The sequence below is a fragment of the Mus pahari genome, chromosome 6 (assembly GCF_900095145.1).
Source record: "Mus pahari chromosome 6, PAHARI_EIJ_v1.1, whole genome shotgun sequence".
Classification (NCBI taxonomy): domain Eukaryota; kingdom Metazoa; phylum Chordata; class Mammalia; order Rodentia; family Muridae; genus Mus; species Mus pahari.
The window spans coordinates 91,735,018-91,762,120 of record NC_034595.1 but is presented as its reverse complement, the minus strand read 5'-3'; the positions used below and the strand labels follow the sequence as shown (position 1 = coordinate 91,762,120).

The 27,103-nt window shown below is 54.1% G+C and overlaps 1 protein-coding gene across 1 annotated transcript; it reads left to right on the top strand.

The window, feature by feature from the left end:
- Positions 1 to 954: 954 nt before the first annotated feature.
- Padi3 (peptidyl arginine deiminase 3) lies at positions 955 to 25,135 on the top strand. The gene is made up of 16 exons (XM_021200112.1): positions 955 to 1,046; positions 8,298 to 8,478; positions 10,308 to 10,380; positions 12,019 to 12,080; positions 13,097 to 13,214; positions 13,915 to 14,040; positions 15,849 to 16,027; positions 16,637 to 16,740; positions 16,830 to 16,941; positions 17,452 to 17,559; positions 18,426 to 18,577; positions 19,937 to 20,081; positions 20,195 to 20,297; positions 21,756 to 21,835; positions 22,555 to 22,680; positions 24,902 to 25,135. The coding sequence occupies exons 1-16, from the start codon at positions 955 to 957 to the stop codon at positions 25,133 to 25,135; spliced, it is 1,995 nt and encodes a 664-aa protein (XP_021055771.1).
- The last annotated feature ends 1,968 nt before the right edge of the window (positions 25,136 to 27,103 follow it).

The window sequence follows — 27,103 nt, the reverse complement described above, 5'->3', positions numbered from 1 at the left end:
GCCTCTCCTAGAAATGTAAAAATCAGACCGATATAGATACAGTATTTTTAAGAAAGGGGGAGGGGAGCTGGGGATGTGGTTCAGATGGTAGAGCCTGGCACATACAACGCTCTGCGTGTGATTCCCAGCACCAGATAAAACTGAGCAGAGCGGTGCAGATCTGTAATCCCAGCGTTTGGGAGGCAGAAGGATCCGAGATCTAAGACTGTCCTTAACCTCATAGTGAGTTTGGGGTATTTGAGACAGACAGAAAAGAAAAGAAAAGAAAAGAAAAGGAGGGGAGGGGAGGNGGGAGGGGAGGGGAGGGGAAGGGAGGGGAGAGGAGAGGAGAGGAGAGGAAAAAAAGAAAAGAAAAAAAGAGGAAGATGGATGGAGAGAAGGGAGATGGGGAAGAGGCAGGGGGGAGGGGGAGGGGGAGGGGAGGGGAGGGAGACAGAGAGGGGGAGGAGCGAGGCAAGACCAACATTTCTCATAGACCTGCATGAAGCATCCAGGGACCACCTGCACCTCCAGTTGCCTGCGTCAGGGTGAAGTGGGGCCTTGCGTCCTGCATCCTCAGCGGCCCTTCCAGCAGGGTAAACAGAGGCAAGAGGACAGAGCCAGGCCAGGACAAAGCCCTGGGTTCCCCTGCGTGTCCTCCCCCTCCCCCTAACCACCCCAGATGTGCTGGCCAAGCACCTGTGGGGACTTGTTTTCTCTCCAGGTAGAAATTAACTCCTTGGGTGCCCTGGGGTGGGAGCCCCAGGTTCGTATGCAAATATCAGAACCCTTCCGGCCAGTCCTGAAGAGGGGATTGGCTCTTTGGCCTCTGAGAAGAGGCTGGGCTTCTAGAGTTAGAGCCAATAAGCTTGTGCCCTGGGCTGGAGGGGCGGAGCTGGGTACTTTAAAGGCACATCCTGGGGGCCCTCTGGCTAGTGCTGGGTTTGGTGGCCAAAGCCCCCATCCTAGGCCGGCATGTCTCTACAGAGGATTGTGCGTGTGTCCCTGGAGCACCCGACCAGCGCTGTGTGTGTGGCAGGGGTTGAGACCATCGTGGACATTTATGGGTAAGAGTTAATTCTGGAGGGTCTGGGGTTCGTCGTGTCAAGTCCATGGACCTTCCCCGCTAGGAACTGTGTGGATGGATGTTCCTCAGGGCACAGGCTGGGCCTACGGTGCCTCATCTGTAGTCTTAACCTGGGAACCTGTGCCCACTGTGGAAAGCCCGGGTCCTTGCTGCTGTTCCCAGCAGGGTTTTTGAACCAGAGGATCCAGGCAGAGCTGAGCTCCGTACAGGGGACTTAGACAGTTCTGGGGCCATGGGCTCATGTCGGGGTTTGAGGATCCTCAGGAGAGACCGGTCACAAGAAAAGGAAGGGACCTGACCCTCGTCCTCCAACCCCTTGTGAGCACAGGGAGAATCAAGTCATTTCTTAAAAGGCCACATCTGCTCACGGACGTAGCACTTACGGTGCCAAGCTCTGTCCCCAGAGCTGGCCACAGTTTCTCAGACTCCACCCTGACAAGAGCCCTGACGTTAACATTATCTCAGGTGATGTTCACAAAGTGCCAGTGGCGGCACAGAGAGGTTGAGCCATTAGCCCAGGTCACACAGTCACCTGGAGGCAAAGCTGAGCTTTGAGCCCACTGTAGACTTACTAAGGACTAGGTCTAGCTGCCCAGCCCCTGGACCCCCAGGGCTTCAGATCCATGGTCACTCATCACCTATGCGCAGTGGCTGCTGTGGGCCAGGCTGAGCCCTTACAGCATAGGGTGGCTTAGTAGGAGCGGGGCTGGTTTCTTAGGCTTTTGAGTCCCATCTCTGAGACAGCTGAGGAGATTCCAAGGATGCTGGGATCAAGGTGTCACCTCACAGGCTTCCCTGGCCCCATCTTGGATGTGGCTTCAGCCCTGGGACACCAGAAGTCCCTGTGGGACTGTGCCACTCACTGTGAGAGTCATCTTGGGTTTCCACTTGCCACGGGGGCCAATAGTGCTCCCAATCCTGCTGGGCCAACCAAAACTCAGATGTTGTCTGATATGCCCCAGGGGCCAAAGTTTCACACCCTTTGAGAACAAACATCCAGAAGTTAAGAGTTTCAAAAGTGGAGTGAAATCAGTGGGGGGTCTGAGGGGTGGAGGGTAGGGAGTGGGCCGCCAGCCACAGGAGATAACCTAGTCCGAGAGGAGCTGCATGTCAGGAGCTAGCTCCTGCTGAGGGTAGGTGGCCTGTGACATAGACAGAGGGGGGTCTCTGTGTCTTCCAACGAAGCGGGCAGGACAGGAAGGGGGGCGGATGCTGCCTGGCGCCACAGCCTGCTCCAGGGCTGCGTGCCCATAGGGGTGACTCACTGCCCAGCTGCCTTGTGCCCATTGGGTAGATAGGTCTCTGGTTTGACTTGTCCAGGGAGCTGGAGATAGCTTCTCCTCCTCCTCCCCCTCCTCCCCTTCCTACTGCTCCTTGCGAGGTGCCTTCGAGGGTGGAGGATGGGCTGGGTGGGAGGCAAGCAGCTGGCTGGGGGGGGGGGGTGGTAACTTGAATGACTAGGGCCACGGTGGGGATTCATCAAGAAGACTGGGGATGGTCACGGCTGGTGGCAGGGCTTTGGTGTTTTTTAGGATTTTCGCACATACTGATGGCCAATCCCCTTGGGAAGTGGAGTATCACACTCACCCATCATGGGCTTCTTTGAGCATTAGTGTATGGCCGTCCTGGGGATGCTTAGAAGTAGAAGGTTGTTCTAGTGTCAGCCAGGCGCTGTCCAGTGAGGGCTGCAGAGACGACCTGTGTCTTGGTTGTGAGCCTTGCCTTTAATGGCTGAGCCACCTCTCCAGCCCACGACTTGTGTCTTGGAAGGGGAGAGCAAGACTGGACCTCTTAGAGCGTTCTTCCCGGAGCCTACCCCCCGGCCTACAAATCAGGAGCAGCAGGACGGTGGCTCAGCCCTGTCTCTGGTACTTCCCAGCTGCCTCATCTTGGGACGCTCTTTCCCCAGGGACTCTGCTTCTGGCTCTTCAGTGTGATGTGCCAGTGAGGTGACTGGGCACCGGGCTCTTGGTGGCTTGCGTCGTCCTGAGTATTTTACCCAGATGCCCCAGCTTACCACAGCGGAAGGGTATAGACTGGCCTCGCCATCTCAGAGGGTAACCCAGAGAGGTTAACTGACCTGTCGGAGGTCGCGTGGCCAGTGGGTAGAGAGGCATGAGGCCATCTGAACTGTTTGGTTCTTTCTTCAGAGAGGCCCTGGGAGGAGGGCAGAGATGGTATGTAGACTACAGAGTGCAGAGCCAATGCGAACACGCACAGAACATTCTGTTGTGGTCTCCGTCACCATCATTATCATTTCCATTATTTTATGGCTCTGTCCCGAGCTTGGGGAAAGTCTCAAGTGTTCCCAAACCTGCCGTGTAGCAGCTGGCTAGGACCGGGAGGTGGAGGAATGGGTTAAAAAAAAAAAAGAAAGGTCCAACCCAGGACCATTCTCAGGGCTGAGACTTCAGCCTCGGAGGCAGAAAGTTTGGTTCATACTGGGAAGAAGGAAAGTTCTGGAAGAGCCACAGTTGCCGGCTGGAATGAGACAGGAAGGCTGGCTGAAAGCAACCTTCAGACATTCTCCTAACACGTGACTCACTTCTAGGTGTCTGTCCCCTAGGGCTGCTTGGCCCAGCTGTCATCTTCATAATGTGTCATGTATGAGAGTGGAAAGCAGTCCCCAGGCTGGCCCGGCGGTGGCTTCTGGGGCTCACCCATCCCTTCTTCTGAATAGGGAAACTGAGGTCTGGTGGATGAAAGGAGCTAGCCAGCTTCAGAAAGCGAGTTAAGGTAGAAAGCAGGCCTTGAGACCTAAACAACCCATGACATATGGTGATGGGGACCCAGTTCCCAAGGTCCTATGAGGCTGAGGGGAAGCTCAGGGCCCCTCGTGTGTTCAGGTCGACCTTTGGGAGACCCTGGAAGAGTCTGCATGGCTGCAGTGGAGCAGCAGTCACAGAGTGGCCACGTGCATCTTAGCTATTTCAGACCAGCCCAGTCCCCTTGGAGCGAACCCCAGAAGCTGTGGAAAAGCCAGAAGGTGGGCAGCCATGACGGAGACCCACCAAGGAGGTCTTCACCAACAGGAAGCTGTGTAGACTTCCCCAGGGAAGCTTTTCTCTGGGCAGGTGTCTCTTACGACCACACCCAGCCACCCAGCCATGAAGTGGCTTTTTGCAGTGTCTCCACCCCAGCTGCACGTTGGGGGGTTCTACTCCTACACACGTGAGGATCTCTGGGTCTGGGGCTCCGCTGCTGGAAGGCTCCCTCCCTTAGCGTGTGCAAGGCTGCAGGAGGGCGTTCTGATTCCTCCTACCATAAAGACCACATACGCTGACTTAAGGCTGTATTCCAGAACGTAAGAGATAGAAGCAAGAGAATTAGAAGTTCAAGGTCATCCTTGGCTACATAAAAAAAATTCAAGGCTAGCCTGGGCTACATAAGACCCTGTCAAAATAAAGTGTGGGTCAAGCTATCTCACTTCCAAATCTCAGGTGGGGCATGGCTGGGGGTTTCTTGCAGTGATAAAGCACGTGCTTAGTGTATTTGAGATTCTGTGTGTTATAACTGCACACACACACACACACACACACACACACCCTGCCACCCATTGCACTTGGGTCTCCTCAAAATCAAACAAACTAAAAAGCTGCCCCAGCTCATTAGTTGAGGGGCTTGAACATTGTTAGTCGGGAGGGCAGCTAGCTCACGGCAGCCATGAGATGCCCTATAAAGCCAGGGAAAGCCTTGAGCTTGGGTCTTCGGTGTCTCCAAAGCTGTACCATCCTGAGCCACTGGCTCCTCCTCCTCCCTGGATTTCAGTTTCCTAGAAGACGCTGGCAGAGAACGTGCCTGTTCTGAGGCCTCAGAGCAGCCTGGACCACTGTACACTCAAGCTATCGGGGAGGGATGTGAACAGCCTCAGCCAGCTTAGGCTCCTCTGACCGCCCTATGGAAGGATCTGGGTGAGGGGTCTCAGAGTCACTGTCTCTGGAGAAATGTCAGTGTTACCACCACTGTCCCGGACCAGAGAGGGGTGGGATGTGGGATCAGATGGGCCCAGAGGTTCCTGAGCCTAGTTCTGTGAGCCGTGCTGGGGGAGCTGGGGCCCTTGTTCATTGAAACTGCCTCTCAAAGCCTGTGCTCCGACTGTGGTCTCTGTCCCCACAGGCCAGCACTGAGGGGACCTGGCTGCTATTTTATTCTAACTACCGGGACTTCTCAGTAGCAGTTTTTGTTCTAGAGTCCTGAACTGTAGCTAGAGAAGGGAGGTACCAGGTCAGCTTTGCCCGGAAGTGAGGACAACTAAGCTGCCAGACCGGGAGTTGTCAGTTTGGACAAGTCAGCTGTGAGCCTCAGTTTCCCTGAAGTGACATGATAGTGTGCGCCTCACACTGGGGCAGCTTCATTTGCCAAAATCACGGTGTCATCTTCACCGTGGGCAGGGGACAAGGGTGCAGAGGAAGAGCTGGCTGATGGGTCCCAAGACCAGGTAGTCTCACCCCAAGTCATCCTTGTGCCACCACCACCACTGCCGGTGGGGACTCAGGGCCAGCATTTCTTTTTTTTTCTTTTTTTTTTTTTAAGATTTATTTTTTAGATTTATTTATTTATTATATGTAAGTACACTGTAGCTGTCTTCAGACACTCCAGAAGAGGGCGTCAGATCTTGTTACAGATGGTTATGAGCCACCATGTGGTTGCTGGGATTTGAACTCTGGACCTTCGGAAGAGCAGTCGGGTGCTCTTACCCACTGAGCCATCTCACCAGCCCAGGGCCAGCAATTCTAAGCAGCCCCTTTGCCATAAGTCTGGGCGTCAGTAGCCATCAGAAAGGCTCAATGGCCAGGTCCCAGCAGCACCACTGGCCCTGGGAGCTTGGTCCACAGGTTCCAGGGACTGGCCACCCGTAGGATAAATGAGTTGTCCCTATTTCCAAGCACTGTCCAGTTTATTATTATTATTAGTAGTAGTCATTATTATTTATTTGTGTGGGGAGTGTAACAGAATGCATGTGGAGGTCAGAGGTCAACTTTCAGGAGTCGGCTCTCTTTTTCTTTTAACCACATAGTCCTGGGTATCAAACTCGGCTGGTCATCCTTGGTAGAGAGTCCCTTTCCCCCCTGAGCCGTCTCACCAGTCCCTGCCTGGGTTTTAGCTCTGGATATTCGATGTCCCAGAAAACATGCCCTGGGTCTTGCAAAGTTGATCACCTTACCTTGAGGTGATCAGTTTCAATGAACAAGGGCCCCAGCTCCCCCAGCACGGCTCACAGAACTAGGCTCAGGAACCTCTGGGCCCATCTGATCCCACATCCCACCCACCCCTCTCTGGTCCGGGACAGTGGTGGTAACACTGACATTTCTCCAAAGACGGTGACTCTGAGACCCCTCACCCAGATCCTTCCATAGTGCTGGCCACCGACCACTCAAGCTGTCAGGGAGGGATGTGATCGAACTCAGCCAGCTTCGGATCATGGCCGAGAAGCCATCTAGAAGCTAGGGTGTGGGGTTTGCTTCGCTGTCAGCCATGGTGGCCTGGCCTAAGGAAGAGAGAAGTTTGGGGACTCCCTAACTTCCAGGAAACAGGGATCTGCTGCCAGTGACCCAAGTTCTCCTTCCACACGGCTTCCATGCTGGGCTGTCAGCCCTGGGTGGCGGTCTGGAGTCTTACCTTCTGGCTGCCTCAGTTTCCCTAGCAGGAAGATAACACAGCCTCTCCTTCCAGCTCCATCGTGACAGCTGGATAGACTGCCACACTGGCAAGACTATGTGCTACCCCTCCCCCCCAGGTGTGAGTGGTGGGCTGGGACTTGAACCCAGGCTTCCTGACTGCAGAGAACTTGGGATTCAGTCCCCTTTCTGTGCCACCTCTCTTCCCACCCAAGAACTATTGCGGGCTTCCTACGCCACAACGATAAGACGGGAATCAAGCCATCGCAGCCTAGCCGGAACTCTAGAGGCTCCAGCACGAAAGCTCTTTTCCTCAGACACATCACAACCGCCCGCCCGGCTCGCCGTCGGAGCTGTCTCCGTCCACCTGCAGCCTGCACCATAATTCATCTTAATAGCACCTTCCTTATCCCACTCAGGAGTCTTCCAAGCTTCTCATGGCTATAAATACACTTGAGCCTCCTGCTTTCCCAAGAGCCTGGCCAAGTGTGTGTCATTATCCCACACTCGAGGTGATTTAGTCAAGGTCACCTGGCAGAAATGGGACCTGGCTCGATAGCCACCCAACTGCTGACCCCAGCCCTGGCACCACTGAACCCTGGACTCTGCCCGGCCTGCGACAGCCACCACCTTTGTGTGTCCTTCCTGGCCAGGCTGGCTCCAGCTACCCGAGGGACTCCCAGCAAACTCACAGGCGGCCTAGGGAAGAGCCCAGGGGAGCTGAGTGACTGGGGCCTCGGAGCCAAAGGACTTCACTTACACCTGGAAGATGTTGAGGCCCTTTGGCCCTTCATGGTGGTGTTCCTACTATAGAAATCTAAGCATCTTCCTGGGCTACTGGGGCTAAGGTGCTCCCTGGGGTCCAAGAGAGAACACTTCCTCTATGCTCAAGCCCCGAGCCTGTCTTTCCTTCTTTCCTTCCTTCCTTCTTTCTGTCTTTCTTTCCTTCCTTCCTTTTTCCTTCCTTTTTCCTTCCTTCCTCCCTTCCCTTCTCTTCTCCTTCCTTTCTTCCCTTCCTTCCTTCTGTCTTTCTTTCCTTCCTTCCTTCCTTCCTTCCTTCCTTCCTTCCTTCCTTCCTTCCTTTCTCTTTTCCTTCCTTCCTTCTTTCCTTCCTCCCTCCCTCCCTTCCTTCCTCCCTCCCTCCCTCCCTCCCTGCCATCTGTTGTGTTTTGGGACAGGGTCTCACTGTGTAGCTTTAGCTGTCTGAAACTCTGTGTAGACCAGGCTGGGGTAGAACTCACAAGAGATCCACCTGTCTCTGCCTCCCAAGTTAAAGGCATGCACCACCCTGCACAGCCCATGTCTGCCTTCCTCCACCTCTGAGTCTTTCTGGTGTGTGTGTGCGCGTGCGCGTGTGCGCGCGCGTGTGCGTGTGTGTGTGTGTGTGTGTGTGTGTGTGTGTGTGTGTGTGTAATCACCAGCCCCAGATGAGCCTGATGGTGAAGGGGCATTGGAATCTCAGCACTTAAGCGTGAGAGTGCGCAAGGGTTTGTGTGGTATCCGATCTCTCCTTCCCAGAGCTTCCTGTGAGGCTCTTGGGGAGTTGGGGAAGGCTTCCTGGAGGAGGGCTTGGGGCTTGAGCTCACATTGCCCTTGCTCCCTGCTCTTCTTAGGGCGGTTCCTGAGGGCACAGACATGTTTGAGGTCTACGGGACGCCAGGAGTGGACATCTATGTGTCTCCCAGCATGGAGAGGAGCCGAGAGAGAGCCGACACCAGGCGGTGGTGCTTCAACAAGGGCCTGGAGATTATTGTAATCATGAACTCGCCTAGCAACGACCTCAACGACAGCCACGTGAGTTCACCCCCCGGCCCTGCATCCCATCTTTCCTCGAGAGTGCCACGGCTCCGTGGGGGAGCACTCAGCCCGAGGGTCGGACTGCAGGGTGTGAACCCCAATTCTACAACCTTCAAGTGCTGGCTGTGTGTTCTCAGACCTCTGTGTGTCAATCTGAAGGATGGGACCATGCCAGCCCTCTTCCCAGGCTGGGTGGGGATGAACCCTGAGTGTCTTCTGTTTGACCAGCTCCCATGAGGAGAGAAGTGAGCCCAGCCGTGCTCACCTCAGCAAGGAGGGGCTTGGATGGGGGGGGGGTTTCTGCTGCTCTCAATGGAGGAGAGAGCAGGGACAGAGAGGTAAACTGAGATCCGGGAGGAGCTGACGATTCCCTGATGGGTCTCACTTCTCTTCTTCCCGCCCTCTTCCTGTCCCCATTTAAAAGCTAGAAGAGATTTAAAACAAGACATGGGTGGCCTTTTTTTCTGGTGACATTCCCTTGAAGGGCTGATGGGGACCAGGACCTGTCATGAGGGAGATATTCTAGCATCAAAGGTAATGTCTTACGGAAACTAGTCTTTAAGAAGCACTGAGCATTTTTAAGCCCTGGGTAGCCCATCTATCATTGGCAGACACCCTCCCCTATGTGGGGCACCAAGTAACTGTCTGGGAGCCCACCTAGCTAAGGAACAGAAGAACTCCTACACATCAGGATCTGACTCCCTCCCCGCCCATTCTTCCCGTCTCCCTTCTGAATCTGGCTTCTGTCCTGAACTCAATAAACCCATTCTTCAGAATAAGATACTGAGGCCAAGAAGGGGTGAATAGCTTATCTGAAGTCACAATGAGGAACTGAGTTGGTGAGGATCACAGAGTCCCTAAGACTGGGCAGTGGGACCTGCCAGGCTGTGGAGGCCCCGGCTGGTGCTCTGAAAGTTGGGGCTGTGCAGGTACCTCCCATCCTGAGCTCTCGGGCTTCCACAGGACTCCAGAAGGCTGTGGGTGCTCCCCACTTCCTCTCCCCGCCCTTTGAGATACTGGTGCAGAATTTGGGGGCTCCCAAATTGAGGGGTAGGTGGCCTCCACAGGGTCCTGACACTTTGGACCCGGATGAAGTGGGGGATGTCAGAACGGCATGGCTCAGGTGTCTGCAGGGCATGTCCCAGGGAGAGGAGCGGGTCAAAGAGTGATTAAACTGCCTCCACCAACTTCCCTATGTCCCCAACTTCCCAGTGTCACCACCTCTGTCCTCACCCTTAATGGTGGCTGGGAGCTGTGCTTGGGCAACCGTGATGAGCCCCCGCATGTTCTGCCTCTTTAATCCACACGGCTGTAACCCATCCTACAGGGTAGAAACCATTATTATCCGTCACTTTATGGTTGAAGGAACTGAGGCTCAGAGAAGGTCAAAAACTGCTCAGGATAGGTACAATCACAGGCGTGGGATCTGGACCAAGCCGGCCGCAGGGCTCATAGGCAGTGTGCTTCCGTGACCAGTGAGTGGCAAACTCCGTCGGGACGGCCAAACACAGGACTCAGGTTTTCTTACCTGCAAAATGGGGGCTGTGCCGGTCTCCAGTTCTGATCAGAAGGGCCAGGGAAACTGAGGCAGCAGACAGGCACGGGACCTTGGCTAAGAGATGTTGAGTTCAAGTCCAGGTAGCTGTTGGTAGGACTAGAATCCAGGTCCCTGTGGTCCCAGGACAAATGGTGCCCACTCTACAGATGTGCCCAGGTGTGATAATAAGTAACCCTGAGGAGCTTAAAGGGACAGAGGGAGGGACAGAGGTCGCCCACCAGGTCCCATAGGCCTGTCCCCAAGTGACACTGCACATGTCTCTCTGCAGGTTCAGATAGCCTACCACTCCAGCCGTGAGCATTTGCCCCTGGCCTATGCAGTGCTCTACCTCACCTGTGTGGGTAAGCAGGGCGGGGCTGAGGGTGTGGCCAGGAGTCCTGGGAGGGCTGGGGATGAAATGAACCAGTGTCTATGTAAAAGAAACAGTTGGGAGAACATACACACAAACACACAAACCAACACAGACAGACACACACAGACATGCACTCACGCATACATACAAACACACACCCCTCCCCCTCCAAATTTTTTTTAAAAAATTGTTTTTAATTGAAAAAAGTGTACATTAGAAAATTCGAACATAGGGAAAGAAAGGCCTGGGGAGACGGCGAAGTGGTTAAGGTGCTGGCTGAACAAGCGAGAGGACCTGAGTTCGAATCCCCAGCTCCCAGATAAGACCAGAGCATGGTAGCCTGTGCTTATAATCTCAGGACTGGGAGGAGGAAGCGGGAGCACCCTGGAGCTTTGGTGGCTAGCCAGGATAACTGAATCGTTGAGCTCCAGGTTCAGCTCTCAGGTTCTGCCATAAAAGTTGGAGGCCGGAGGCTGGAGAGATGGCTCAGCGGTTAAGAGCACTGACTGCTCTTCCAAAGGTCCTGAGTTCAATTCCCAGCAACCACATGGTGGCTCACAACCATCCATAATGAGATCTGATGCCCTCTTCTCGTGTGTCTGAAGACAGCTACAATGTACTTACATATAATAAATAAATAAACCTTTAAAAAAAAAAAGTTGGAGGCCAGATGTGGTGGCCCATGCCCTTAATCCCACGCCTGGGAGGCAGAGGCAGGAGGATCTCTGTGAGTTCCAGGCCAGGCAGGGTTACAGAGAGAGACCAAAAATCACTACACGCACCCAACTTGGTATAGTAATTGAATAATTACAAAGAAGCAACAACCATAGAGTCCAGGATGTGAGCCACCTCGCCAGGGGACTCTGACACTGTCTTGCCCTGGGTTATCGTCTGTGTGGCTTATGACTGAGCACGTCATAAACACGTGTAGGCACGTGTGTGGTCTGTCGGGTTTTCTGTGGTTGGGATCCCTGGGCACCGGTACTTTTGTGTGGTATGGTGGTGAGATGCCACCATTCCTGTCACAGTGGTAGGTGAATGAAAGCACCTGAGGCATCTCTCTGTCTGTCTGTCTCTCTGTCTATCCTTTAAGAACTAAACTAAGCTCATTTTATAGGCAGGGTCCGACCCCTTATGCCCTATGCATTCTAAGAGCCCTCTGGGTTCCAGCGAGAAAGGCTGGGCAGACGGTCTGGGTAGGGAGAGTAGATGCCAAGGCAGCCTTTCCCGGGCTGTCCAGCGAGGTGGCCGAGCCCACCTTTACACTGTGTCCTCACACCAAAATCCAAGCTTGCTGCTTCTTCCTGAGGAGCCGAGAACATCCTGATGGTGGTTCCTATCGATGGAGACTGTCCCCAGTCACCTGAGCTCAGTGCCTGCTGTGTCCCACACAGCAAGGGCTTTGGGTCTTCAGAACATGTGGCCATCAAGGAAAACTTTCTGCTTGGACCCTCCCCTACGCGCATGTGCGCAACCCCCCCCCCCACACACACACACACACGAGCCCTTCTCCCTTGCCCAAGAATGGGAAACTCCAGAGCCCCAACCTCTAAGTGGCCTGGCTGATTGAGATAGATGCTATCCATGGCCTATCATGGAGACTCACCTGCTGCTGCCTCCCCAACAGACATCACCCTAGACTGTGACATGAACTGTGCGGACCGGCAGGACAGGAGCTTCGTGGATAAGGTGGGCAGCAGGGATGAAGTTCTTGTGCACCAGGTCAGAGGGGCGAGGCCATTACGAGTGTCCCCTTTCTTTCCAGTTGATGTGAGGTCAGGGTAGCCATAGAGGGAACAGGCATGGCTGGGGTCGTCATCAGCAAACATGGTCATAACATGGGGCCCCAGCCTTGGCTTGTCCTTGATTGATGAGAAAGTTCTAGGCTTATAAACTAGGTCAAGGGTTATGAAACTTTAAATAGACAGACAGACAGACAGATGCCTTACTGGAGCATGGTGGCACACGCCTTTAATCCCAGCAATTGGGAAGCAGAGGCAGGTGAATTTCTAAGTTTGAGGCCAGCCTGGTCTACAGAATGAGTTCCAGGACAGCCAGGGATACACAGAGCCAGGGATACACTAAAATAAATAAAAATATAAATGTGAGGTTATAAATGTTTTAGGCTTTGTGACCTATATGGCATCGAAGCAGCCAGTTGGTGCGGAAACTGATCATGAGACGGTGTTCTGATAAAACTTTATTGATAAACACAGGCAGTGAACAGATTTGTCTCACAGGTAAATAAATGTGAGGACCAGATCTGGGCAGAAAGAGCAGCCTGCTGTACAAGGCACTATTAACGGTCTTTCATGTGGTCTTGGTAGCGCTGATTCATTGTGGGTTTAAAAGAGGCCAAGGTGGACTGGAAAGAAGGGAGACTTCCTGGAAGGAATGGCTGAGCTGTGTTGGGAAGGGTGAGGGACAGAGGGATTCCATTGGCTGGAAAAGGGCTCGGGCGGGAGAGATGAGAGAGGGGCCAAGAACTTACCCACAATGGCCATGGAGGCACCTCACAGCCAGCCATAACAGCAAGCCTTGGGGGTTGACCTTGATGGTGTGAGCTCTGGGGTGCCGTTGATGTTTCTTGCGCAGAGGTTCCTTCAGTAAAGGTGGATTCCTCCCCGGATGTGGTGAAGGCTGAGTAGGAGACCCGCCCTGGGTCGGCTGGAGCCCTGTTGCCAGCTGTGTTTTCTCACTGACAGAGGCAGTGGGTGTGGGGGCCTGATGGGTACGGAGCCATCTTGCTGGTGAACTGTGATCGGGACGATGTCGGCTCGGATGCCCAAGATAACTGTGACCAATATGTGCGTTGCCTGCGAGGTGAGTGGGCTGGGGCAGCCCCAGTCTCTGGGTACCCCCAGGGTCCCTCCTCAGTTACCCGACAGGAGTCCCTACCCCAGGTGGGGCTCTGAGGTCGGACCAGGGCGAGGCAGAGTTTATCATGGGATTCCTCAGAGCCCAGACCAGGCTGGCAAAGCCTCTCCACAGTCCCCGAATCCCTTCCGGGTCACCCAGCGTTCTCTTCCTGCATTGGTTGAGTACCTACTATGTGCAAGGCCCTTCCCCAAGATCTTTCTTTAATCATCCAAGGGAGTGAGTTTTGTTACCCCAGTTTAGAGAGGAGGCTCACAGGTCAGGAGTGCCCCCCCTACAAATTGCACATTGAGTCTGTGGGCCACCAACCCCAAATTCAGACCCTTCCCCACTGAATCTCTAACTTGCGATTGAGGGAGTCCCTGCATGATGCTCGCAGAAGCCGGCTTCTAAAGTGAGCAGCAGCCCCTGGAGACCGGAAGGGGCGTGGCTTGCCCAGGGAGATGCCTGGGTGGGCTTCACCTCTGCTCTGGGCCGCAAAGGGGACACGAGCAGGGCAGTGTCGCATGTATGCACGCCCCTCTGTTGTTCACACTAATGAATTCTAGTACCTCCGTGAGCTGAGGCTCGGATCCCCAGCCCCCGACACCCACCCAGTGCCCTTGTGGAACAGCTGTCAATCAAAAGCCTCTGTCTGCCTACGCAGATGTGGAAGACATGTCCGTCATGGTCCTACGGACCCAGGGCCCGGAAGCCCTCTTTGAGGACCACAGGCTTATCCTTCATACCTCCAGCTGTGATGCAGAGCGAGCACGGGTCTTCCACGTCTGTGGTGAGTGCTTGCCTCTTCTGTCTCCCTGCTGCGGGCTGCTGGGCTTCTCAACCTGGCTTCTGAGGATGCCCTTGTGTGTGTGTGTGTGTGTGTGTGTGTGTGTGTGTGTGTGTGTGTGTGTGTGTACAAACGCGCGCGCACGCGTGAGAGAGAGACAGAGCGAGCGAACCCGTGTGCATGTAGTGTGGGGTCCAGAGGATAGTCTCGGGTGTCATTCCTTAGGCATTGTCTCATTTGAGACAGAGTCCCTCACCACAGAGACAGGGTTTCTCTGTGTAGCCCTGGCTGTCCTGGAACTCTCTTTGTAGACAAGGCTGGTGTCAAACTCAGAGAGATATGCCCGCCTCTGCTTCTTGAGTGCTGGGATTAAAGGCATGAACCATCATGCCCAGCTCCTTCACCAGCTTTTTAAACCAGACTTCTGGACACAGAACTTGGGTGGCTGGTCAAGCCTACCCATCAAGCACTTTGCTGACTGAGCCATCATCCCTGTAGCCGTAGAATGGGCTTCTCCACCCCACCCCTGAAGTGGGATTTCATTTTTCTTTCTCCCTCCCTGCCTGTCCCTGACCCCCAACAGGGGTTTTTCTGTGGCACCTATAGACCAGACTGGCCTTGAACTCAGAGATCCACCTGCCTCTGCCTCCCAAGTGCTGGGATTACAGAGTGTGGGCTGCCACCCATGGTTGGAATGGGGCTTCTTTGAAAGGAAATGTATCAGCTCAGGACCCCCAAGACCAAGTTATCAGCACAGAGGGGATTTCTTTGCCCCAGGGGGATGGAAGTCAGGGAATAAGAGACAAAGACAGAAAGTAGAGGGTGAAGAAGAAGGTTACGGGAGCAGGGAGAGGGTGAAGGGGTATTTGTCCCCGAGGGACAAAGGACTGCCTCTGGATAGAGAGGAGACAGTTGTGGCCCATAGGCAACTAGTGGTTTATAATGGTAAAAGGGGAACCCCTCCCCCACCATGTTAGAATGAGGTGTTTAATTTTAATTGGGCGTATCAATTAGGGTTAGCCAAAGGGGGCTTTTTGATTGCTGGACTTCAATCCTTCCATAGCTGGACCTGGGTAGTTAGCCTCGGGAGGAGAATGTGGTCAACCAGGAAAGAGGCCTTGGTGGCTTGGCGTTAGGGATGGAATCTAATGGTTTTTAGCAAGGCAGAGGGAGTGGGGGAGAAGGGAAAGGCCTGCCAGAGCTGGGCTCGGCCACGCTCAGGCTGGCCAGGGCCCCTTCGTTCTTGTTTTTTGTTTGTTTGTTTGTTTGTTTGTTTGTTTTGAGACAGGGTTTCTCTGTGTAACCCTGGCTGTCCTGGAACTCACTCTGTAGACCAGGCTGGCCTCGAACTCAGAAATTCACCTGCCTCTGCCTCCCGAGTGCTGGGATTAAAGGCTGTGCGCCACCACGCCCGGCTGGCTCCCTTCATTCTTAATGAAATGTGCATGCATAGTTTCTAAGATTTGTTACTCTTTTTACATGCCGGAGGGTGTGGGTTTGCACATGTGTGCAGGTGTTCAGGGAGGTCGGGAGAGGGCACCAGATCCACTGCAGCTAGAATTGCAGGTGGTTGTGAGCACAGGGGGCAGCACTTTTGGTGGTCAGACTGCCTCTACAGCCCCTGTCTGCATATTTCTGTAGGAAAGGTGGGTAGAAGCAACAAGCTGGGCTAGGGGAAACATCACCTGTCTCTTAGGAAAGAGCGCCCCTCCCCACCATTCCCACAGGCCCAGGGTGAGGATGCTCAACTCTCCTGAGCCCTTCACGTTCTCTAAGCAGCCCAGGAGTCATGGCTGCTCCTCTTCCCGTAGGCCCCGAAGATTCCTGTGAGGCCTATAAGTGTGTTCTGGGCCCGGACAGGATGTCCTATGAGGTGCCCCGCCTGAACGGCTATGAGGAGCGCTTCTTCGTGGAGGGCCTCTCCTTCCCGGATGCAGGCTTCCCAGGGCTCATCTCCTTCCATGTCACCCTGCTGGATGATTCTAATGAGGTAAGGCTGGCCAGGCAGAGCGTGAGACAAATACTCCGTTCCTGACAGATGTGGCATGGCTAGACAGAAGGGCCTCACACCACCCTACTGGGCATCTCCAGCCTTTGGGAAAAGCCAAGAGAGACAGGGTCGCTTGTAGCTCTGATTGGTCTTATCTCACTCCATAACCAAGGATGACCTTGAACTTCTTTTTTTTTTTTTTTTTTTTAAAGATTTATTTATTTATTATATGTAAGTACACTGTAGCTGTCTTCAGACACTCCAGAAGAGGGCATCAGTTTTNNTTACGGATGGTTGTGAGCCACCATATGGTTGCTGGGATTTGAACTCAGGACCTTTGGAAGAGCAGTCAGTGCTCTTAACCACTGAGCCATCTCACCAGCCCGACCTTGAACTTCTAACCCTCCTGTCTGCGCCTCTTGAGTGCTAGGCTTATAAGGCACACACTGCCTTTTTATGCGGTGGTGGGATAGAACCCAGGACTTTGCGATCGCTAGGCAAGCACTCTACCCGATGCGCTACATCCACAGCCCAAACCAAGGGATTTCTTGAGGACCCTAGAGAGGGTTCAGAGATCCAGAACCTCTTTATCCTGGCCCTCCTGTAAAGGACTTCTCCGAGACCCCGATCTTCACTGACACAGTGGTGTTCCGGGTGGCCCCCTGGATCATGACCCCCAGCACCCTGCCGCCCCTGGAGGTGTATGTGTGCCGGTAAGTCTGGCTGGAGCCCTAGCCTTTGAGTCATCTCTGTTCCTGGGCCCCCGGCTCTGAGTCCCTCCTCGCTCCACGGTTGCTCACAGGGTGAGGAATAACACCTGCTTTGTGGAGGCCGTGGAGGAGCTGGCCAGGAAGGCGGGCTGCAAACTCACCATCTGTCCTCAGGCGGAGAACCGGAACGACCGCTGGATCCAGGTAACCCGCGCCCCAGGCAGCCGCCTGGGATACCAGACTGCAAGGCACTACCCAGGAGCACCCAGGGCTCTCCCAGACATCGAGTCTTCATTCCAAACTTTCTCAAGCAGGCAAGCTGCTGGGTGAGGGGTGAAAAAGCCACACACGCCCAGCATGCAGCAGCTGCCCTAAGAGGTGGTTTGTCCCACAAGGGGACATTAAGGTGCATCTGGAGATATTGTGGTTGTCACACGGGGTCAGGGAGAGGGACAGGCCTTTGGCACATAGAGTCCCATAGTGTTGCTAAGTCTTCAGTACCAAGGTAAGCCCCGCATGGAACATCTGGTCCAACGTACCAGTAGCATGGGGCAGGGGAAGTCCCACCATGGAGGATGCCTGTTTCAGGATCCCTGGAGTCCGGGGTGTAAGGGGGTCCTGGATGTCAGAGGGACCGGGGGAGACCTTACTGCTTCTGCAAGGGGGCGCTGCTGGCTGTCTACAGATGCGGTCTCTCTCCCCGTCTGTCGGCAGGATGAGATGGAGCTGGGGTATATGCAGGCACCACATAAGACCTTGCCGGTGGTCTTCGATTCTCCGAGGAACGGGGAGCTACAGGGTTTTCCTTACAAAAGGATCCTGGTGAGTTGGGGTACGGCGCACCCCTGGGGACAGAGACCACCCAGGAGCACAGGGAGGAGGGCTTGTTCTGTAGGGACGACAGCAGGCTGGCCAGTTTCTGTATGAGAGAGGGCCAGTGATGTTTGTAAAGAGGTAACGAATGGCCTTTTGCTGCAAGTCTATGCCACACGTTGTATGGGATAGACATATGCTAAAGTACACATTTTTTTTTAAATTTTATTTGATATTTTCTTCATTTACACTTCAAGTGCTATCCCGAATGTCCCCTATACCTTCCCTAAAGCACACATTTATTTGTGCTTCAACTGTGACTGTGTACTGTGTGTTTTTATTCACTGATCAGGGGTGGGTGGGGTGCGAGGGGGCGGGTGCATGCATCACCACGTGCTGGGTGATCTTGTCAGACTTACATCCCTCTCAGGGCTTCTAGTTCCTCAACTGTAGAGATGCCTTCGCAGGCATTTATAAAGCCTGCCATTGTCACCTCAGTGGCTGCCTATGGGAAGGAGCCCCTGGTGCTGTGAACATATGCTGACTTTTATAACAGGCAGCGGAACAGTGAACTCCCCTGAGTGAGGGAGGGGAGACCCCTTCAGCTCCATAAGGGCTGGGTTCTCTGATGGCTCCCCAGCTGGTCCTGTGGCAGCATCAGGTACCCATTGGCCCCCAGTGACGTCTCCTTCAGAGAGACACCAGGGGAAGCCACCACCACCCAGCATCTGAAGACGGAGGTCTAGAGGTCTCCCCTGCCCCCGCACCCTGCCAGACTCTGGTCCCCTGGGGCTGGACTTGACAAGAGGGCCCATCATAGGAGGTCAGGCTCTTCCTGGGACCCTGCCCCTGCCTGATTCAGTTTCCCCCACCAGGGTCTAGATTTCGGCTATGTGACTCGGGAACCTAAAGACAGTTCTGTGAGTGGCCTGGACTCCTTCGGCAACCTGGAGGTCAGCCCACCCGTGGTGGCCAATGGGAAGGAGTATCCCTTGGGAAGAATCCTCATCGGGGGCAACCTGCCTGGGTGAGAGGCTCCGGGGGCTAAGGGTGGTGGCGGGGAAGGAGAGCGAGGAAGTCCTGCGTGGGATGGGCTAACTCTCCAGACTGCCTGTGCTTCCCTGGGGAAGTCGGAAGCAGGCCGGAGCAGACAGGGACCTAACAGGTTGTTAAGTCCAACCCTTTCCTTTACAAGGGGCCCAGAGAGGCTGAGTCACACACGTGGAGCACTCTGGCTAGACTGAGGTCCTGATTGTGAAACAGACATAAGGTAGATAAGAGAAGTTATCAGCTGAGAGCAGAGAGGAACACAGCATCTAAGTCAGAGCTCGTTCATGCTAGCGTGGAAATGACCAATGTTGGGGCTTTCTCTGAGAGCAGGAGAGGGGTTGACTAAACTGTAAGTTGAGATGACAGTAGCCTTGATGTGTACATACACATACACATGCATTCACATGCATACCTGAGCATGTGCACACACATGCATATACATACACATGCCCAGGCAATGCACATGTACATATGCATGCACATGTGCACATGCATATACACACATGTATGAGCACATTCACACATGCACATACATGTACACATATACATGCACACATCTGTGTGTACACACACACTTGTGCATGTGCACACATGCATACACACATGCACACACACGCACATGTACATGTGCATACATCCAAACAGAGGTGGGGTATTCTGCATGTGACACCAGCTGATGCTGGAAAAGGAGATTAATATTTATAATCAAGTTCAACAAAACCACTAGGACAGACAGGATCCAGTAATAGATGGATTGGGAGTGGAGCCTGAAAGGGGACCCTGGGACCGTGCTATTAATTCCTTGTCAGAAGGCGTAAGATGGGTAGGTGCAAATGCATGAACAGAAAGCAGCCGGGTCGTGAGACCTGCTGGGGCAGGCTTGTGTCCCTTCCGCTGACATCCTGGGAAACTGAGGCTGCAGCAAGAGAGGTGCAAGCTAACTCTCCTCAGCTCCGTGAGACCCAAGATGAGGTGGTCGTGTCCAGGCAAATGGGTGGCTCTGAGGTGGTGGTTACTTGCCATATCTAGCCTGTGCTAAGTGGTACCCACCCTGGGTGGATTATTAAAGTGCATTTACTATCTTTCCTGTTTATAAAATAACATGTTGTTTTAAGATTGGCTGGCGTCCTACTATATAGCTCACTATACATCCTGGGGCTGGCCTTAAATTTGCAACCCTCCTGCCTCAGCCTCCCAAATGCTGGGATGCTAGGTCTGAGCTGCTATGCCTGCGATGGCATTCTGGAGCCAGGTGCTCCTGAGAGCTGCTGTCTGGCCATTCTCTGTCTCCTGGAGTGTGGGTTGAATTTGGTGTCTTTTCCTAACCCCGGCCCAGGTCGAGAGGCCGCAGAGTTACCCAGGTGGTGCGAGACTTCCTCCACGCCCAGAAAGTGCAGCCGCTGGTGGAGCTGTTTGTGGACTGGCTGGCAGTGGGCCATGTGGATGAGTTTCTGAGCTTCGTCCCTGCGCCAGACGGGAAGGTAAGGCCCTTAGACAAGTCTTGGGGGCCTCTAGAGTTAAGGGCCTGGGGCGAAGCTGGGGCTGGTAGGCGCATGCGTCCATGAGCTCACCTGTGCCTGCTCTCCACACACAGGGCTTCCGGCTCCTCTTGGCCAGCCCTGGCGCCTGCTTCAGGCTATTCCAGGAAAAGCAGAAGTGGGGCCATGGCCGGTCCCTCCTTTTTGAGGGTGTCATTGGTGAGTAAAGGTGTCAAGTCCCTCCCAAACGGATCTCCCTCCTGAATCGAGCCCACAGTGGCTTCTGAGAGGAATGGGCGTGTTCAAGCTAGGCGGTAACCCCAAAAACTCAGGACTGCTTCCTCCTGACATGGCGCCCTGCGTCGCTGGTGGCCACTGGCTATGGTGGGGGTGGGGCGACGGCAGACGCAGGGTATGGAGAAGGTGAGGGCCAGGTGGGCCCAGGGATGTCCCATCAGGACTCTGCTCAGAAAGTCCCGCCCGGGACACAGGTTTAGTGTTCTTTGGTGGCTAAGTTTGAAATTTTTAGATGAAGTCTAACAGGTTTACGAAACAGCTGGAGCCCCAGACTCTCCATCGCTGGCCTAGGCCTCTCATCCTTACCTTTTCCAGGTTCAAGGAAGGTCTAGAAGCTCTTTGTGAGCACGTAGCTCTCAGGCACCCTCCCCTACCCCCAAACCTGGTGGTTCTCAACCTGTGGGTCCCGACCCCCACGGGTTGCTATCCCATATATCAGATATTTACATTACAATTCATAGGTAACAATTTGTTATGTACCAAAACTACAGTTATAAAGTAACGATGAAGTAATTTTATGGTTGGGGGGGCGTCACCACGACATGAAGAAGGGTATTAAAGGGTTGCAGCATTCGGATGGTTGAGAGCCACAGCTATGTGACCTTGGACAAGTCACCTGACCGCTCCGAGCCCCGTTGTCAGTCAGAGGGTGGTAACAAGGCATCCCTTGCAGAGTTCCACAAGTGAGGAGAACCGTGGCGCTGTCTTTCAGCCTCATGATCAGGGTTTGGTCAGCTGACGGCTGGGAGGACTGGATGCCTTTGGCTCTCTAGCCAGCGAGGAGAACCATGGCGCTGTCTTTCAGCCTCATGATCAGGGTTTGGTCAGCTGACGGCTGGGAGGACTGGATGCCTTTGGCTCTCTAGCCAGTCCAGTCTCTATGGCCTCCACTGGGCAGGCAGCGGGGCCAGGCCCGACGTCTCCTAAAAAGCAAGCCGAAGCCTATAGGTGGGGACCGGTTGGGTCACTGCCTAGTGAACCCATAAACCCTGGCCCTGGGATGAGCGCCATCAACAGACCCAGCTCCCCTACACCCCTCTCGCACACACCCCGGAGCTGAGGGAAGAGGAATTCCCTACCAGGTTCCCCTGGACAGCTGTTAACTCCAATTAGTGATTACCGCCGCCGCTGGTGAACTCTAAACCACTGGAGTTCATTGCACCCCACAACTAGGCCCCTCCAGCCCCCTCTTCTTCCTCCAGATGTGCGCATTGGTCAGGCTAAGCTCCCACAGATGCTACTCACCCTCTGCCCAGGACAGTCTAGGAGTCACTGACTTCAACCGGACCGACAGCTACAAACTTGGCCTTTGGTCCCCAGAGCGAGAGGCCCTCGCGCTGCCTTGTGCTCGGCCACCAGGCCTCTCTGTGTCTTTCACAGGCGACAGGCGGGTCCAGACCATCTCGATCAATCAGGTTCTTTCCAACCAGAGCCTTATCAACTTTAATAAGTTTGCACAGGTACAAAAGTGGGGCGGGGGGAAGGTTGTGGATGGGAGATGTGGATGGAGCTGGAGTCAGGGCCAGGGCAGACATCTGGGACCAGCGGTTCACAGAAGGTCAGTCAGATTGAAACAGGCCCAGACCCTCCTTTAACCTGGGAGAATAAAGGGTGTGTGGCCTGGGCATCTAAGGACTAGAGGCAGCCAGGGCTGGGAGCATCAGGTTAGGGTCTGTTGTGCCCCTGCAATTGGGACCGTGTGGAGACACAGAAGAGGAAGGGGAGGCCGATTAGTGGGCAAAGACACTGCATCCCACCAGGCCAGAGGCCTGCCTTCAAGGGGAGGCGGGGGAGGCGGGGGAGGTGGCGAGAAGGGGACAGGTGGGGACAGACTGGGATGACACTGTTGAGTGTGAAGGGAAGAGGAAGGAGATCCAGAGATAACAGCAAGGATGGCCTAGTGTAGGGTGGTCACAGAACTGAAGAACGGGGAGAAATCAAAATGACTTTATCTTTGGCCTGGGGATCTGCTGCCCTCTTCTGGCCAGCTTGGGTACTGTACATACATTATTGGACAGATGACTCTTCCATAAGTCGGGTCTAGGATGGCATGTTCTAGGGTTAACTCAGTGTTAGCTAATAAGAGCAGGGCATGGAGGGCAGGATCTAGGCAGGAGTGAGCACCTGCCTTAGCCACACCGGCAGTGTCTCTCCAGTTTGGTCCCTTGCCCGCCTGCAGAGCTGTATTGACTGGAACCGCGAGGTGCTGAAGCGGGAGCTGGGCCTGGCGGAATGTGACATCATCGACATCCCACAGCTCTTCAAGACGGAGAAGAGGAAGGCGGTGGCGTTCTTCCCTGACTTGGTGAGCTCCCCGCCCAGCACCTGGGTGTTGTGGTAAATATTTAATATGAATAAGCGATCTCTAGTCCACCTTAGAGATTTCAGTTCCCAGATAAAAGACGCAAAACTTTATAATAAACCTTAGCACTAGAGCTGGTCACAGACCTACTACCCTCTAAGCTATTATGTCTACTTCCCCGTTCTATGCTCTTATGTCAGTTACACCGATCTGACCAGCCATGTTCCACCTGGGCTGCTCTTACTCCAGTGGGCAGCCCTCATGGCCAGGTCTCACAATCCCTTACCGCCTGGCGTCTTCCTGCTCTCCACCCTCACCTGGGTAACTCCAAACCCACACCGACCTCTAGAGATTATCCATTGTTATTTAACCAATGGTTTTAAATTAAGGAACAAGTTTGCACAACAAAAGCTGGTAACTGAGAAATCACTCGTAGGCCTTGACCTTCAGGTACAAAATTTTGCTTTACAGTTCTTTGCAAGAGACCAAACCTCAACACCTGGGCTTCTTCAGTTAGACTCTTGAGTCTCACTTCGGGGGGGGGGGGGGACATTTGACTGCCATCATGTGTGGAATTGTGGTGATCAGGGCTGGCGGTGAGGAGAATCGGGGTCCCAGGGTGGCCAGGCTGACGCTGTGGCTGCCCACGGAAGAAGGGACACATTTGATACCCATGGCGTGAAGAAAAGTTGCACAGGATCCTGTGGACAGGGTACCTGGCATCACCGAGGAGCTGAAGGAGGGTCTGGCTGCTTCTGTCCTCCCAGTTCTCAGCCGCCCATCACCCCACACAAAAGCAGATGTCATTAAGAACGGTCCCTGTTCTCCAGTGAGGGGACCCTTTCTTCGTGGCTCTGAGGACATGCCCAACCAACTACTCTGTATGGTGAAGGGATAAGGGGTCAGCTCCCAGACAGGACAGAGTGCAGCCAACCCGAGATAGGAGGGGGGTAGGAGAATAGCTAATCCTGGAGGGCTGCACAAAAGAGGCACCTTTGATTAAAGTTTAGCTTCGCCTCTGCTGCCCTGGTCACTAGCTGTCCTCTGAGCCTGTATCCACCAACCTTGACCCTGACCCGGCCCTCCCTTCCTTCCCTCTCTGGCTTTTTGCCCTGGCTTGCAAAGCCTTTCCCTGCCCACCCCGCTTCCTTCCTGCATGCTTGGGGCGGCCCCGTGATTAATCCACGTGCTCCCGGAAGTTTGAGCAAGGGCCTGAGGTTCTTGTGTTGGCTAGGGACAGAGGCCCACCCAGGCTGGCTCAGCCAGACAGAGATTTGACCACAAGGGCACTGTGACATCTGAGGGTGGGGACAGCTGCAGCAAGCCTTCTAACGTGGCCTGGAGCTCCCTCGTTTCTGTCTGTGGCCCTTCCTCTGCTGGCTTTCCCTCTCTGCCGCACTCTCTCCTTTGCTGGTCTGCAGACAGACACAAATGTCCTAGTGACTTGTCTACTGCTGTGACAAAGCGCCATGGTCAAGACAATCATATTGAAGAAAACATTTAAGGAGGGCTTACAGTTTTAGAGGGTGAGTCCTGTGGTGGTAGCAGGCACGGCAGGCAGGCAGGCAGGCAGGCAGGCAGGCAGGCAGGCAGGCAGGCATGGCCCTGGAGCAGTAGCTTAGGGTTGACATTTGATCCCCTAGTGGGAGGCAGATAGACTTACTTGGGAATGGTGTGGGCTTTTTGAAAGCTCACAGCCTACCCTAGTGACACATCTCTTCCAACAAGGCCACACCTCCTAATCCTTCCCAAACAGTTCCACCAGCTGGGGACCAAGCATTCACGTATATGAGCCTCTGGGACTCATTTTCAATGAACATGGTCACGAGATTCAGGCCCTCCATAGACAAAGACTGAGACTCCCCATGTCAACGCTAACTTCCTAGGAGAGAATCTGATTGGTTCATCTTGGTCAGCTGTTTAACTTGGTCCAATCAGAGATAGCCTAGGAGGTTGGGGTTCTGTTGCACAAACATGGCCGCCACCACAGCCCACCAGTGATGGGGGGCAGTGGCTGGGGAAGTCACAGGCCTGGGCTGTGCTGGTCCCTCTGCAGGTGTCTGATTCACTGGCTCTCTCCAGCCAGATTTCCTACCCCCACACAGGAATGAGCAAGCAGACATATTCAAAGCTGCCTGGAGATAATCCCATACTCTCCTGGGGCTTCCAGGGTGGGGCGGGGACGCTGAGGTCCCGCCTCTGATCCGGCCCCACCCTCCCGCAGGTGAACATGCTGGTCCTGGGCAAGCACCTGGGCATCCCCAAGCCCTTTGGGCCCATCATCAACGGCCGCTGCTGCCTGGAGGAGAAGGTGCGCTCCCTGCTGGAGCCGCTGGGTCTACACTGCACCTTCATCGATGACTTCACGCCGTACCACATGCTCCACGGGGAGGTTCACTGTGGCACCAACGTGCGCCGGGAGCCCTTCGACTTCAAGTGGTGGCACATGGTGCCCTGAGCCACCACCCATCCCCCACCCTCCCCCTAGGATGGGGCGTCCGTCCAGCGGATGGAGACTGGGACAGACCCCAGAGCAACAAGCGCCTAGAGGCTCCCAGTTTCTAGACTGAATGCCCAGGGAGACCCAAGCCCCTCAGAAACCTTCTCTCTTGAAATGTCTGCCTTTATCTGCTGCCCCTTCAGATCCCAGACGTGAATCCTCTTGGTGTCCCCCAGGAAGGACCCCGTGTCTACCGGACTCTCATGGGGACCGACGTGACCCATGGGGATAGCTTTAAGTACCATCCCCACAAACTCCTCTGTCTGTGTGTAAATCCACCCGGATGTCTAGAAGCTTTGACCTTGTCGGCATCTTGGCCTGCACTTTCTATGGTGGAAGGCCCAGGGGTTTGGTTTTGGCCACTGTCTCCTGCCCTGCAGGGGATGGTTTTAAAGTCAGACGATTTTACACTCTTATACAAGTAGACTCCTCCACAAGAGAGAGTCTACCCCTCCCAGGAAGCACCCCAGGGTCCATTAAGGTCAAAGTGTGACCATCATTCCCACCACAAGCCTTTACTGAGCTGTCACACAGTGGGGACCTCTAGGTGTTTTGGAATGTCAGGTATCTCTTAGCCTTACAAGCTCCTTAGCATCTGATGCCCGGGAATCCTGTTGTCCACATCCTCTTGGAATTTCTCTGAAGTGAGGCGACTGGGGGTGGGGGCGGGGGGGGGAGGGAGTGGCACTGTTGATGGTTAGGAAAACTGGATTCCCAGAGAAATCTAAGACAGGGTCGACCCTGGGGGGTCCCTCCATCTGGAGGAGGATGCTCTGCTGGCCTGGGGGGTCTGCACAGGAGAAGAGACCACTGGCTGACTTACCTCTGAGTCTTCTGCCTATACAGCCATCCTGCAGTATAGGCCCAGGAAGTGCCACCCCAGGGGCTACCAAGGCAGGACTCAGCGGGACAGTTGAACCTCTCCACATACTGGGAGAAGGGAGGGGCGTGGCTGTCTCAAGATGTGTTCTGTGAGTCCAGCTGGCCAAAAAATAAACAGAAGCACAAACGTCCTGGGTGTTGATCTTTCTTTGGTGACAAAAATGAGGGGGTTTGTCGCAACTGGTGCATTTGCTTGTCCAGCTTCTCAGGAATCTGAGGCTTGATAATCCCGGATTTGCATACTATGTGAGAATGCATTAGCGTAGCTATAGGATGAGCAAGGGATTCATGAACAGACAGGATGATATCAGTGAGAAGCAAACCTACGGTTGGGATGTGGGGCGCAGGGACTGAGCAAGCTGCCAGGGACCAGGCTGACTGGGGCCGGGACCAGGAGCAGGGCTGGGGCTGGGGCTGGGCCTGCACTGCTGGGGTAGGAGTTCTGAGTGTGTCCAAGTGCCAGTAGCAAAGGGACAGATACAACTCCACACTGTCACCTCAGCAGCGTGGCTTTTAAGGATCTTGGCTCAGATCAAACCAGGACTGGTGGCTTTGATGTAGTCAGTAGGAAGCAGCGTTGGAGTCTTTATTAAAGATAATCCCAAGACAGGCAGAGCGCTCAGGGTGGTGGGGGGAGGAGCTCAGAAGCACTCCTGTGAGCTGAAGCCTGCTCCACAGTTGTGAGCTTACTGCTATCCCGCAAGGAGTTAAACTCCCAGCCTTCTTTTTTTTTTTTTTTTTTTTTTACATCTCCAACAGATTTATTTTTAAAGGAATGACCTAAGGGAGAAAAAAATGGGGTACAGAAGTATGGACTAGAAAATAAATACAAATGTAAGCTGTTTTACTAATTTTATAACCACAGACTTGTACAGAGAATGAGGCCTGTACACAACACAACAGATTCAAACGAGGTGTTCCCTTAGCAAGGCTGAAGATNCAGTCTCTGGTATTTGGAATTTAGGATGCAGTCCTTGTTTTTGGATGGATCACTGGGTGTTTGGCACAGTCCATGCTTTTAACCAGATTTGAACAGAAGAATGG

What these genes read in the sequence shown, in the direction of transcription:
- Padi3 (XM_021200112.1), top strand. Translation starts at nt 955, where the DNA reads ATGTCTCTACAGAGGATTGTGCGTGTGTCCCTGGAGCACCCGACCAGC. An exon ending in ACGGGTCTTCCACGTCTGTG is followed by an intron (nt 14,041 to 15,848) that starts GTGAGTGCTTGC and finishes CTCTTCCCGTAG; the next exon opens with GCCCCGAAGATTCCTGTGAG. An exon ending in CTGGAGGTGTATGTGTGCCG is followed by an intron (nt 16,741 to 16,829) that starts GTAAGTCTGGCT and finishes GGTTGCTCACAG; the next exon opens with GGTGAGGAATAACACCTGCT.